A 13,600-nucleotide genomic window follows, 5' to 3' on the forward strand; every position below is an offset into this window, starting at 1 on the left:
CTACTCCCGCTGTTAGTTTTACAAGAAGTCACCATTAATATTTACAAACCTTTTATGATCAAGCAAACAAGACCTGAGCCAGGAAAGAGCCAGTCCCTTAACTCCAACATTTTCTAGTCTAGAAGAATATTATGATCTATGTTATCAATAGCTGTACTGAGATCGAGCAACATGAGGAGACACAACCCTGATCAGAGGCCAGCATTCAGTCATTTACTACGTTAACCAGCGCTTTCTCATTACTGTGATGAGGCTTAAATCCTGACTGAAATTTCACACCATGTATACACACACACACACACACACACACACACACACACACACACACAGTGTAGAATTAATCAACTGTTTATTTTTTCTAAATTAATTTTTTGTCTGTTGATTCATTTCATACAAAAAGACAAAAAGGAAAAAAAAGTGTTTACAAACATGTACAATACAAAAACTGACTGAGGGCGGAGCTTCAAGCAGTCCAACATCAGTCCTGTACACAAACACACTGTTTCACCCTCTGTCTCACACACTACTCTTTCCTTCAGGCTACAGTTAAGGTACAGAGAGCGACAGAGAAAGACAGAAAGAGAGACAGAGTGAGTGAGACAGCTCCCTTCGCATACAGACCGCCGCTAATTAGAGAGGCAGGACGATGCAGAGTGGGTGGGGTTATGCTTAAGGGGTGGGGCCACAGGTACAGTGCTATTTGGGGCGGAGCAGCTCCAGCTGGTCCTGATACTCAGTGAAGAGACGCTGAAACCGCAGATTCTGTCCCACCACGGGCAGCACTTCCATCAGCAGGTCTCTCTTCCTCAGACCCTGCACACAAATGCGTAAACACACACACACTTATGATGTGAGGTGGTCTCCTGTGTGTGTTATGTGATGACACATTATGACATTTAACACAGGATTATTATTGTTAACATATCATTCTGTTACCATGACAATGAGCATTTATACATGTATCAGGACAATAAATACTCTTCCGTATTATGCCACTAAACACCATGAGCAAAGTTTTAATTTCTTTAGAGTTATGGTGGAAGAATACTGACACGAAGCACTACAATGATGAGGGTTCTCCTGTGAGGACATGGGGAGAGAGCTAAATAAAGTCTAAATACTGTCAGGTCCATAAATATTTGGACACTGACAAAGTTATTGTTATTTTATGTCTACAACAGTATCACGCATTTTGCATTAAACAATGAACATGAGTGCAGACTTTCAGCTTTAATTTGAGGGTATTTACATTCATATCGGGCAAACAGTGTAGGAATTACAGCACTAAAACTTTAGGTGTGGGCAAATCAACTATTTGGTACATTTTTAAAAAGAAAGAACGCACTGGTGAGCTCAGGAACAGCGAGGCGTGGCATTTAACAGAAATGGGTTACATCGGTGCGCAGGTGTGTCTTAAGAGAGAGAAACCTTCTCTCTCTCTCCCTCTCTGGTTTCGCTTGCCTTCTTGTCTCTCTCCCTTTTCTTCTTGCTTTTTCTTTTGCTATTTCTTTTTAACAGGTGTTTCCAGTTGAGGCCAGCTGTTCTGGGAGGATGGAGGTTCTGTGTAAACTCCTGGTTTGCCTCAGTTTGTAGCGTTTCATTGTGTTTTTGATCATCATGTTTGCAACTGTAATAGAATTTAGTGTGAAAGATAAAGCAAATCTCGTTGTCTCCCACTCATTTGTTCACAAACTGGTTTAAACATCAGTCCATAACACAGACTTCACTCTCTGGTGAAGAAAAACACCTTCACAACAGTTGGCCAGATGAAAAACATACTCCAGGAGGTAGGCGTATTTGGGTCAAAGTCAACAATCAAGAGAAGACTTCGGCTGTGAAAATAATAAACTCCGCCTCTCATCATGTTTCTTCACCTTTTCATCTGTTACGTTCTAACCTCAGACAGTTGTTTTATCTCTACAGCTCTGCTGATCAGTGCTTAGCCACACGGTGGTGCTGTTTCTCTCCTCTAATAAACTTACCAGCACTGTTGACTCCCACGCACTGCTGCTGGATTTATGCACCGGCCCCAATAAATCCTTACAAAGTTCCCTCAACCGCTGCTCATATCCTAGGGACGGACACACACACACACACACACACACACACACACACACACACACACACACACACACACACACACACACACACACACACACACACACCAGCGAGAGAAGCTTCAGTGTTTAATGAGCAAACACACTTACCTGCCCACACACACACTCCCTCCCTAATCAATTCCTAATAGTTCAAAGTGAATAAATGAATGTTTATATGATGTAACGATTTACACATGATGATGTCAATAAAGACTTCTTGTTGATATGTTCCTCTATTCCCACTCTTCCCTAAATCACTCATACCTCTCTCTGACTTTACTGTATCTTCTGTACATAATCTGTTCATCCTCCACACTTTCTTTTTTCTCTCTCCACCACACATTCATCCCACATTATCAAGATATCTGTCTTTATTTCCCTCCAATCATGCCTCTTTCCATCATCTCTATCTTTCTCAGTGAATCTCCCAGAATCTTTCCCTCCATCCCTTGTTCCTCACCCTCGTTGACAAGAAAGCGGGTGTAGATGAGCAGCCAGTGTCTGTACTCATTAGCGGAGTGGAGGATGAAAGCGGAGGAGAGCTGATTCTCCAGGAAGGACAGAGTCATCACCTGCTGAACATGATGAGGAGTGGACGAGAGACGAGACGCTAACCGTCCCGCACTGAGAGACAGACAGATAAACAGAGACATACAGTGAGATTAGAACAGGATAATTTAAACTGTCCAATCACAGAGCTCATCAGGAGGCTACCAGCCAATCAGAGTGCTCGTACCTCAGGTTCCGTCCCTGAGTGGTGGCGAGAGGTCCGGTGCAGCCCAGTGCATCATGGGAACTAACACAACTACTGAAATCTGCACACTGAACCAGAGAGTCCTGCTTATCCACGATCAGATTCCTGACACACACACAGAGGATGAGTGAGACAGACAGACAGAGAGAGAGAGAGAGAGACATGCACATACATATATACATTCGCCTGCTCAATTATGCAGTTATCTAATCAGCCAATCATGTGGCAGCAGCACAATGCATAAAATCATGCAGATGCAGGTCAAGAGCTTCAGTTAATGTTCACATCAAACATCAGAATGAAGAAAAAGTGTGATCTCTGTGACTTTAACTGTGGCATGGATGTTGTTACCAGATGGGCTGGTTTGAGTTTTTCAGAAACTGCTGATCTCCTGGGATTTTCACACACAACAGTCTCTAGCGTTTACACAGAATTGTGCGAAAAACAAAAAACATCCAGTGTGTGGAGGGTCTGCAAGCTGAAACACCTTGTTGATGAGAGAGATCAGAGGAGAATGAGCAGACTGGTCTGAGCTGAGAGGAAGTTTAGACTACCCCAAACAATCACTCTTTACAACTGTGGTGAGCAGAAAAGTACATCAGAACACACAACACATCAGCCTTGAGGTGGATAGGCTGCAATAGCAGAAGACCACATCAGGTTTCACTCCGGCCAGCCGAGAACAGGAATCTATCTGCATGATTTTATGCATTGCACTGCTGCCACATGATTGGCTGATTAGTTAACTGTATAAATGGACAGATGTACAGGGGTTCCTATTAAAGTGGACAGTGAGTGTACATACATATACATGCAAACACAGAGTGTGTGTGTGTGTGTGTCTCACCACGTCTCCATAGCAGAGCTGAAGCAGTAGGATCGGCCATTAGACAGAGCGACTACAGGAACACCGTGTTCCGTTAACATAGAGAACACTACTGTATCAGAACCTGGGAGACCGAGAGAACGACAAGTCTTAGGCAGATGCAAAGCGCGTGAGACGGATACGGTTAGAGACTGACAGGAAGAGAGAGAGAGAGACAGAGAGAGAGAGAGAGACAGAGAGAGTTGAAACAAATATACAGAGAAAAAAAAGTGGGGGTCAGACAGGAGAGCGAGAGAGAGAGAGAGCGAGAGAGAGAGAGAGAGCTAGAGAGAGAGAGTGTGTGTGAAGGAGTTCACCTGATAAAATCGAGTTCAGAGATTCATTTTTGACCAGAGCTACTTGCTTCTGAACATCCCTAAAACACACACACGCACACACATTTTATTGCGTGTATAAAAACTCATATTTGTTAAAAACATTAAGGATCCATCCAAAGAAATATTGACTACTTAGTGTTATTACTAGACTGTCGGCCATTTTAAGGCTCTGTCCCAATTACACACAGACTGCTCTATCAACACTCTTGATGGTGAGATAAGTGTTTTTATTAGTGTTTGTCTTATAGCACGCTTTAAAAGCATTTAGGACACATCCTATCACAGTCCTACACTCATTAATGTTAATATCAGTGCTGTGATGTCATGCTAAAGTGGGTGGGGCCAGTACCAGACAGACAGTGTGGCTGATGCAGTCAGTGCCATCACAAAGTGGGCGGAGCAGTGCAGAGATGTGATTGGTGCAGAGAGCATAATTGGTGGGACAAGTCTCCGCCCACATGCAGAGAATACTGAAAGGGTCCGGTCCTCACACGCCACGGCAACCACGTCACTACACAGACGGGAGGAGAATGCAATGTTAAGACGTCACAAATAAGAGAAGGAATGTGTGTGTGTGTGTGTGTGTGTGTGTGTGTGTGTGTGTGCGTGTGTCTGTACCTGCTGGCCGTTGCAACGACAATGCGGCTGGTCAGAACCATGTTCCACTCCCGGCCATTAGTGCAGAAGCGGAGCTGACTGATACGAGAACCAGCAACCACACACAACTCGTTGTCCACCTCCAGATACACAACAGGGTCCGAGCCCACCTACACACACACACACACACACACACACACACACACACACACACACACACACACACACACAGACTGTATTATTGTCCAGTGAATAGAATAGGACAGATTGAGACACTTACTGGGGATACTGACACGTGTGTGTTTGTGTTTGTGTGTGTGTGTATGTATTACCTGTGTGCTGAATGATTTCTGTACTGCAGGTGTGTGGAGTTTAATCACTGCTACAGGAGCCGATACTCGTGATGTCTCCTTCTCCATTGGGACCGGAGTCTATAACACACACACACACACATGCACGCACGCACACATGCACGCACGCACACATGCACGCGCACACACACAGAGCTCCCTTACACATACAACAAAAGCAATATCAATCCATTAACTTCCCTCTGTGAGAATGTCCAATAATTCGTGTGTCAAGCCTTCCATGTTCCACCTTGGTAACAATTCTTCATTAAAGTTCGCACGTTTCTTTGCTAATACGCCAGATGTTGTTGTTGTATAATAGTGTAGATAGAATAGTGCAGATAGGTATTTGTTGTTGAGGTAGGCTGCATCTTTGGCTATAACCTCAAGGAAACCTTTCTGATCAAGCTTACCAAATAACAACCACTCCTGAGTAACATCTCAGAGCTTGGCTATAGGTGCATTCTTCTGCTCTTCATATACAGCAGCCTAGGTCATGTCTTCAGGCTGGTCACTGGGGGCGTGCCCAAAAAGAGAGCTAAACAGCTAGCTGAAATACTGTTCAGTCTCTGCTATTATTAGCAGCTGATAATCCAACATGTCGATGCGACAAGCAAACACACTGGACTTAGTTTACACAAACAAAAAGAACTCCTACAAAGCCACACTTCGACCCCACCTTGGACCCTCAGACATTTACAATGACATTTACATTTATGGCTTTTGGCAGCCGCTCTTATCCAGAGTGACTTACAGAAGTGCTTTGAAGTCTATCAGTAAATACACCCTGATACTGACTTGCTAGGTCAAGAACTAGGAATACCATCAGTCCAAAACTCTGTTGGGGAGGAAACAGACAAGCGCTCAGACAATACATTCTTTTTTTCTAAGTGCTAATTTAAGTACTTTATGAAGAGGTAAGTCTTTAGACTTCGTTTGAAGACTGCCAGTGACTCAGCTGTTCGGACGTCTAGGGGAAGTTCATTCCACCACCTCAGTGCCAGAACAGAGAAGAGTCTCGATGCAGGTCTTCTTTGTACCCTGAGAGACGGTGGGATCAGTCGAGCAGTGCTAGAGGATGGGAGGGATGTGATAAGTGATTTGAGATAAGCAGATGCTGGTCCGTTTTTGGCTATGTGAGCCAGCAACAGTGTTTTAAGCCAGTGGAGGGAGCGCAGCAATGGGATGGTGTGGGAAAATTCAGGAACGTTGAAAACCAGTCGTGCAGCTGCATTCTGGATCAGTTGCAGAGGACGAATGGAGCTCAGAGGCAGAGCTGCCAGGAGTGAGTCGCAGTAGTCCAGTCTCGAAATGACAAGGGACTGAACAAGCACCTGTGTGGCCTGTGTGGAGAGAAGTGGACGAATTCTTCTGATGTTATAAAGGAGAAATCGACATAAGTGTGTCAGATTAGCAATGTGAGAGGAGAAGGACAGTTGATTGTCCATGGTTACCCCAAGGATATCAGATGAGGACTGAAGACAGTTTGGTTGATCTAGACCATGTTTTGGTCCTGCTAACACCAGCTCACACACCTCTCCATGTCATAAAACCACCACCACATGCGCCAAACAGAAGCCATAGTTTACAGCTGAGGTCCACAAACTGCTGAAAACCCGAGATGTCGCATTTAGAGCAGGAGATGAAGCAGCACTCCGTTGGACAGTAAGAACCAACTACCTGCAGCAACAGGCTGGCAATGCGCAACCACAAAAAGAAAATCACCAGCCGCTTTAACAATACCAGAGATGCGTGGCACATGTCGCAAGGTATCTAGGGCATCATGGACTACAAGATTCCACCACGTACCACCAACGCTGCCAGACACTCAATTCCTTCTATGCACGGTTTGAAGCACTAAACACTGTGTCTGTGAGGAAGTACACCCCTCCCGCTAATCAGAATAAACCCTTGCTGCAGGACCAGATAACGTACTTGGGCGAGTCCACAAAGACTGTGTGGACCAGCTGACTGACCTCCTGACAGATATCTTCAACATCTCTCAGAGTCAAGCAGCCATCCTACATTGCTTTAAGGCTACCACCGTCATACTAGTGCTGAAGCAGTCCACAGTGTGAAGCCTCAATGACTACTGCCCAGCAGCACTCACACCCAATCATCATGAAGTGCTCTGAGCAGCTGGACTTCCCACCACACTGGACCCTCTGCAGTTCACATACCGCCCCAACCGTTCCACAGAGGGTGCAATCTCACATGCTCTTCATCTGGCAGTCACCCACCTTGACAAGAAGAATACAAATATCAGAATGCTGTTCATAGATTGTAGTTCAGCATTCAACAGAATCATCCCCAGCAGATGACTGAAAAACTGGACCTTCTAGGTTTCTGCACCTTGCTCTCTAACTGGATCCCCCCGGGCTGTGTGCAGCCCACTGCTGTTCACACTACTGACCCACGACTGCGCTGCCAGCCAGTTCAAACCACATCATTGATGACACCACAGTTGTTGGCCTCATCAGCGACAATGATGAGACAACTTACAAACATCTCACGGTCTGGTGCAAAAACAATAATCTGTCTCTGAATATTGACAAAACAAAAAAGATGATTGTTGACTTTAGGAGGTCTCCCGCTGGGCATAAACAGCTCCACAGTGGAGTGAGTGATGAGCATCAAGTTCCTTGGTGTTCACATTACTGAAGAACTCACCTGGACAACCAACATCGGCTCCCTGGCCAAGAGATCCGAGAAGCGTCTGCACTTCCTCCAGTACCTGAAGAAGGCAAAGATCCCTCCACTCATCCTCACCACTATCTACAGGGGCACCATAGAGGGCTGTGGACCTTGTTGTTCTACTGTCATGTTAAATTTTTTGGGTGATTGGAGTATTTATGCTCTACTGCTCCCCTGTGTACTGAGTTACCCCCTTCCTGCATGCTTCTTATTCCTATTCCACTTTATTTATGTCCTCTCAGCACTGGGCATATCATACATGTATCTTGCACCTTGGCTCCAGGAGAAATGTTATTTCATCTCACTGTCTACTGCACACTGTTTATGACTGTGATGACAATAAAGATCTACTTGACTTGACATACACCATGTACACCCCTGACCAATACACTCCCATATGTGGTTCTTCCCCAAACTGTTACCACAAAGCAGGAAGCACACAATTGTATAGAATGTTTCTGTGTGCTGTAGCATTACAGTTTCCCTTTATTGGAACTAAGAGACTCAAACCTGTTCCAGCATGACAATGCCCGTGTGCACAAAGCGAGCTCCATGAAGACATGGTGTGTGAAGGTTGGAGTGGAAGAACTCGAGTGTCCTGCACAGAGCCCTGACCTCAACCCCACTGAACACCTTTGGGATGAACTGGAACACCGACTGAACCCCAGACCTCCTCGACATCCCAACATCAGCGCCTGACCTCACTAATGCTCTTGTAGCTGAATGAACACAAATCCCCACAGCCACGCTCCAACATCTAGTGGAAAGCTTCCCAGAAGAGTGGAGCTCATTATAACAGCAAACACACGGGGAATAAATCTGCAGTGAGACGTTCAACACGCACATATGAGTGTGATGGTCAGGGGTGCACATACTTTTGGCCATTGATCATCTTGATGCCTTCAATTTTTTTAACTGTATGGTGGTGTTATTTTCCGCACTCCGCACCTCTATTATTTCTTTATATATGTTAGTATGTATTACTGTGTTACTGAGGGGATATAAATGTTAAAAAGTGTGTTTGTATGTGTGTATACCTGTGTGTACACCTGGGGTACACTCATCATCAGCTTGGAGTCCTTCCTGGGTCGTCCCTTCTTCCGTTTCTCCACCACTTCTGCTGCGTCCATGTCATTCCTGCGCTTGGCCAGAGGAGGCGCCACCTTCTGCACCACCTTATCCTCACTGTCACTGCTCGAGTCCTCTCTTGCCTTCCAGTCCTTCAGCACTTCAGTCCTTCCCCCGCTGCCATCCTTCATCCTAGGGAGGGAGGGAGGGAGAGACAGACAGACAGAATGGTGATTTAATCCAGTTTTACTCTGTGCGATTTCAACTGTGTTTTAAGAAGATTCCTCATCACGCTGTACGAAATCCCACTAAAGTGTGTTGTGAATTCTGTAACAGTGTGTGATGGCACACGTCTCCTTATACGATGAAAATCCTCTAACAATAGATGTGTGATTAAAGAACACGACTACGTTCTGCTCACATTATCAATCAACATGATCCAGAAATCAGCTGGTGCAGAAATCATACTCACGCACACACACACACACACACACACACACACACACACACACACACACACACGCTCTTCACAGTGAGAGTGAGGTAATAAGTTTTTTTTTTTAGGTTCATTATCGTGTTTCCTTTACGTTTCTCCATTGCCACTACCGTATCTGTATCTGTCCCGTGAGTTTGCCGTCCTACTGGTGGATTTTAGACGAGTGTCGTTGCAGTGCTCACACTGAAATTTTAATCACAAATTTCTCACACTGACTGATTCTTTGTCACTGATCACTTGTTAACAATACCACAGGGACATGGTGACATACATGCAGGGTTTCAATTTTATGTGCTATTTATATTTTCTGAAACGTGAGGAGAATGTGGACTCACAAGACCTGATGGATGCAACGTTACTATGTTAACTAAAAATCTTTCCACGCAGCAGACGCTCTGCTCAAACCAAGCAGACTCTCATCTACACGACATCAGACTCCAGAACGACTTTCTGTCAGTATTAAACTCAGCGACATTCAAAGCGTACGACAGAAAAAAATGTGAAATAAATTCCTGAATTCATCACTTTACTGCAAAAATAAACTTTACTGAGGTAAAATGAAATGTGTACATTTGTCATAATTTTACAGATTATTATTGCAAAAAAAAAAAATAATAATAATCCCAAATATTGTAATTTGAAGGCCACATTTCCCCCTCTTAACACACACACACACACACACACACAGTTTCCTGACTCACTTGAAATAAAAAACACATTAGAGCACCTTTATGAAGATAAAAGAGCAGTAACATCATTGTTACCTGTCTACAGGTGCAGTGCTTACAGCGGCAGGTGAACTGCTGACCCCCGGTGTGACCTTTGACCTCTCGGTGAAGCGTGAGTCCAGGGCCTTCATCGGCTCAATCTTGGAGGCTGCAGTGAGCAGCAGAGGAGACTTCAGTGCGTTGGAGCTGAAGGACAAGCAGACAGAGAGACAGCAAGTGAGACAGGAAGTGAGACACTCAACTGGAACCCAGAACACCCATCGGGTCTTTAATGCAGCAGGTCAGGAGCACAAACCCGTCCTTGTTGTCAGTGGTGCTCTTGGTTTGGGATGAGGCCGCTGCTTCCTGAGTGGGTTTGGTTTGTGACGGAGCCGGTGGGTCGTGTGTGACTCTCAGGCTGAGCGAAGTGTTCGAGTCGGATGACAGCTGAGTGACCGACGAGCCAGGCAGGATGGGTACGCTGTTAAACAGAGCGGGGGAGAAGTCCCTGTACACACACACACACACACACACACACACACACACACACACACACACAGCACCTCTTACCCAGTTGTACACAGTTTAGTTCCCTCATCATAGTTATTCAGTGTGTCTGTGTGTGTGTTCAATTCAATGGTTTATTTGTCATATGCAAATTCATAGCTGGTACAGACAATATAATGGTGGGTTAGGGTTAGGGTAAGTGCAAGACAACACACACAAGAGAGTAGAAAAAAACTAATATATATATATATATATATATACATAAAATAAATGACATACAGAAAAAATACATACGAAAACATACACTATATGGGCAAAAGTATGTGGACGCCCCTGCTAATTACTGATTTCAGCTTTTAAAGGGGCACTGTCATAGGATGTCGTCTTTGACAGTTCATGCTCGTGAAATTTCTGCCCTTCCATATCTGCCCCGGGCAACTAAGTGCTACTATTGTGAAATGGAAGCATCTAGGAGCAACAACAGCTCAGCCACAAAGCAGTAGACCACGCAAACTCACAGAGCGGGACAGGAGTTCTGAAGAGCGTAAAAATCACCTATCCTCTGCTGCATCACTCACACAAGCCTAAGATCACTATGCGCAATGCCGAGTGTGAGCTGGAGTGGCGTAAAGCACCGACACTGGAAACGTCTTCTCTGGAGTGAAGAATCACGCTTCACTGTCAGGCACTCTGATGGACGAATCTGGGTTTGGGGGATGCCAGGAGAACGTTAACTATGGGAATACATAGTGCCAACAGTAAAGTGAGGTGGAGGAGGGATAATAGTCTGAGGCTGTTTTTCAGGGTTTGGGCCCCTTAGTTCCAGTGAAGGATAATGCTAATGCTAATGCTACAGCATATGAAGACATTTTAGACAATTGTATGCTTCCACCTTTGTGGCAACACTTTGGGGAAGGTCCTTTCTTGTTCTAGCATGACAATGCCCCCATGCACAAAGAGAGGTCCTCAAAAACATGGTTTGATGAGTTTGGTGTTGAGGAACTCAAGTGTCCTGCACAGAGCCCTGACCTCAACCCCACTGAACACCTTTGGGATGAACTGGAACACCGACTGAACCCCAGACCTCCTCGACATCCCAACATCAGCGCCTGACCTCACTAATGCTCTTGTAGCTGAATGAACACAAATCCCCACAGCCATGCTCCAACATCTAGTGGAAAGACTTCGCAGAAGAGTGATCCTGACCCGGTCTGCTCTCCAGACCTGTCTGATCCATCCTGATGCCCTACTTCTGGTTGGAGTTCTCATCAGTTGGAGATCGCTCGCTGCTCCTGGGGGCCCCACATGGACGACCTGAAGACTATTGTCCTGTTTGTCCAGGACTATTTGTCCAAGTAGTACACAGTTATAGAGGGAATGATTTATAATCGCACTATCCGTGTCACCCAGATGAGGATGGTTCCCTTTTGAGTCTGGTTCCTCTCAAGGTTTCTTCCTCACATCGTCTCAGGGAGATTTTCCTCACCGTCACCTCTGACTCACTCATTAGGGATAAATTCATACATTTACAATTTATATCCTGAATGCATTTATTTCTGTAAAGGTGCTTTGTGACAATGTCCACTGTTAGAAGACTATACAAATAAAGGTGAATTGAATTGAGTGGAGGTTATTATTATTATTTATACCTTTGAAGATATTGACATGGTCTATGTTTAACTGTATGGTGGTGCAATTTTCTGCAGTCTGCAGAAATTTATTTATTATTTGTCCACAAACGTTGGTCATATAGTGTATGTAAGCTACAGTATATTACTGGTGTGTGTGTGCGCGTGTGTGTGTGTGTGAGACGTGAGAAGACTGGTCATCAGTAGTTCAGGACTCTGATGGCTTGGGGAAGAAGATCCACCTTAGCCTCTCAGTCTCGGCCACGTGGTTGCGGAGGTGTTTGTATATGGTGTGTGTGTGTGTGTGTGTGTGTGCGTGTGTGTGTGTGTGTGCGCATGTTACCCTGTGTCCAGTTGTGCGATACACAGTGGTGTGATTCTCCTCCGCCCATCTGCGGTTCTTGTTTCCACCTGTTTCTTCAGCAGGTTCTGGAAGTTAATTTAGTCTTAAAGTTATCTTTAGTCTTAATGTCAGAAAAACTTATTTAATCGATCGTGAAGTATTTTTGCCGTAACTTCAGCATTAAAATTAAACACAAGCTTGATTCTCCGGTCACAATTAAACACTACTAATAACTCTATACTACAATAATACTACTACTAATTATAAATGTAAACGTTAACTAATGAACTAACACTAGTTAGTGCACTACACACAGCCTGTTAGCTATGTTAACTAGAGTAATATCACCATGGCAACGTCTGTTAATCTACAAACATGTCCGTTAATAAAGCGTCACAATGACGGGGTGTGTGTCACTACATCAGTACACTCATGGTCACGCCCGTTCGCCAAACACAGATGAGCCCCTCCCCTTATTCTCAAGTGATGATTGCTTTATTGGTAGCTTGTGTATATGTGTGTGCACATTTCTGTACCACGCGTATACTGTGTGTGTGTGTGTGTGTGTGTGTGTGTGTGTGTGTGTATGCAGTGTGTATGCAGTATGTTTATGTACCTTCCTGATGTCCTCCAGTGATTCGCCGTTCACCACACTGCTCAGTTTAGGGAGTGGGGTCTCTGTGCTGGACCCCAGAGTTCCACTGGAGGTTCTGGTCTCCTGCTGGTACTTCAGCATCTCGGGATTCTCGATGATGGTGGAGGAGAGCTGTGTTTCCATGGTGATGGCCAAGCTCTTACCGTACATCTTCTGGTGAATAGCATTCTGGAAAAAAACTGTGGTCAAGGGTCTTGAAATGAACCCTGTGTGTGTGTGTGTGTGTGTGTGTGTGTGTGTGTGTGTGTGTGTGTGTGTGTCAGGGGGTGGGGAGGGGGGGGCTCGTACCTTCTCCTCTTCATTGAGTGGATCTCCAAGTTCATCCTGAGAGAAATCCAGAAAGGCCACAGTGCCATCCATCGAACACACCAACAACCCCAAACCATTCAGTGTCCTACACACACAACATGTACACACACTACTTTATCACACACTCGTTACAAACAGGAAAAAAGAGAGAGAGAGAGAGAGAGAGAGAGAGAGAGAGAGTGTTTCTCAC

The 13,600-nt window shown here is 45.0% G+C and overlaps 1 protein-coding gene across 1 annotated transcript in view; it reads right to left on the reverse strand.

Annotated features, from left to right (window-relative positions):
• Positions 1 to 332: 332 nt before the first annotated feature.
• Positions 333 to 13,600, reverse strand: part of LOC113525104 (protein HIRA) — a 45,517-nt gene continuing 32,249 nt past the window's right edge. Inside the window, exons 11-25 of the mRNA XM_034299179.2 lie at positions 13,390 to 13,495; positions 13,063 to 13,269; positions 12,447 to 12,532; positions 10,285 to 10,476; positions 10,026 to 10,175; positions 8,735 to 8,957; positions 4,986 to 5,084; positions 4,675 to 4,823; positions 4,406 to 4,567; positions 4,036 to 4,094; positions 3,701 to 3,803; positions 2,836 to 2,958; positions 2,560 to 2,723; positions 1,983 to 2,071; positions 333 to 813 (exon numbers count right to left, since the gene is read on the reverse strand). Coding sequence (XP_034155070.2) covers positions 697 to 813; positions 1,983 to 2,071; positions 2,560 to 2,723; positions 2,836 to 2,958; positions 3,701 to 3,803; positions 4,036 to 4,094; positions 4,406 to 4,567; positions 4,675 to 4,823; positions 4,986 to 5,084; positions 8,735 to 8,957; positions 10,026 to 10,175; positions 10,285 to 10,476; positions 12,447 to 12,532; positions 13,063 to 13,269; positions 13,390 to 13,495 — 2,029 coding nt within the window. The 3' untranslated portion in view covers positions 333 to 696. The remainder of the gene's footprint in view (positions 814 to 1,982; positions 2,072 to 2,559; positions 2,724 to 2,835; positions 2,959 to 3,700; positions 3,804 to 4,035; positions 4,095 to 4,405; positions 4,568 to 4,674; positions 4,824 to 4,985; positions 5,085 to 8,734; positions 8,958 to 10,025; positions 10,176 to 10,284; positions 10,477 to 12,446; positions 12,533 to 13,062; positions 13,270 to 13,389; positions 13,496 to 13,600) is intronic.

The sequence above is a fragment of the Pangasianodon hypophthalmus genome, chromosome 24 (assembly GCF_027358585.1).
Source record: "Pangasianodon hypophthalmus isolate fPanHyp1 chromosome 24, fPanHyp1.pri, whole genome shotgun sequence".
In the NCBI taxonomy this organism is placed as follows: domain Eukaryota; kingdom Metazoa; phylum Chordata; class Actinopteri; order Siluriformes; family Pangasiidae; genus Pangasianodon; species Pangasianodon hypophthalmus.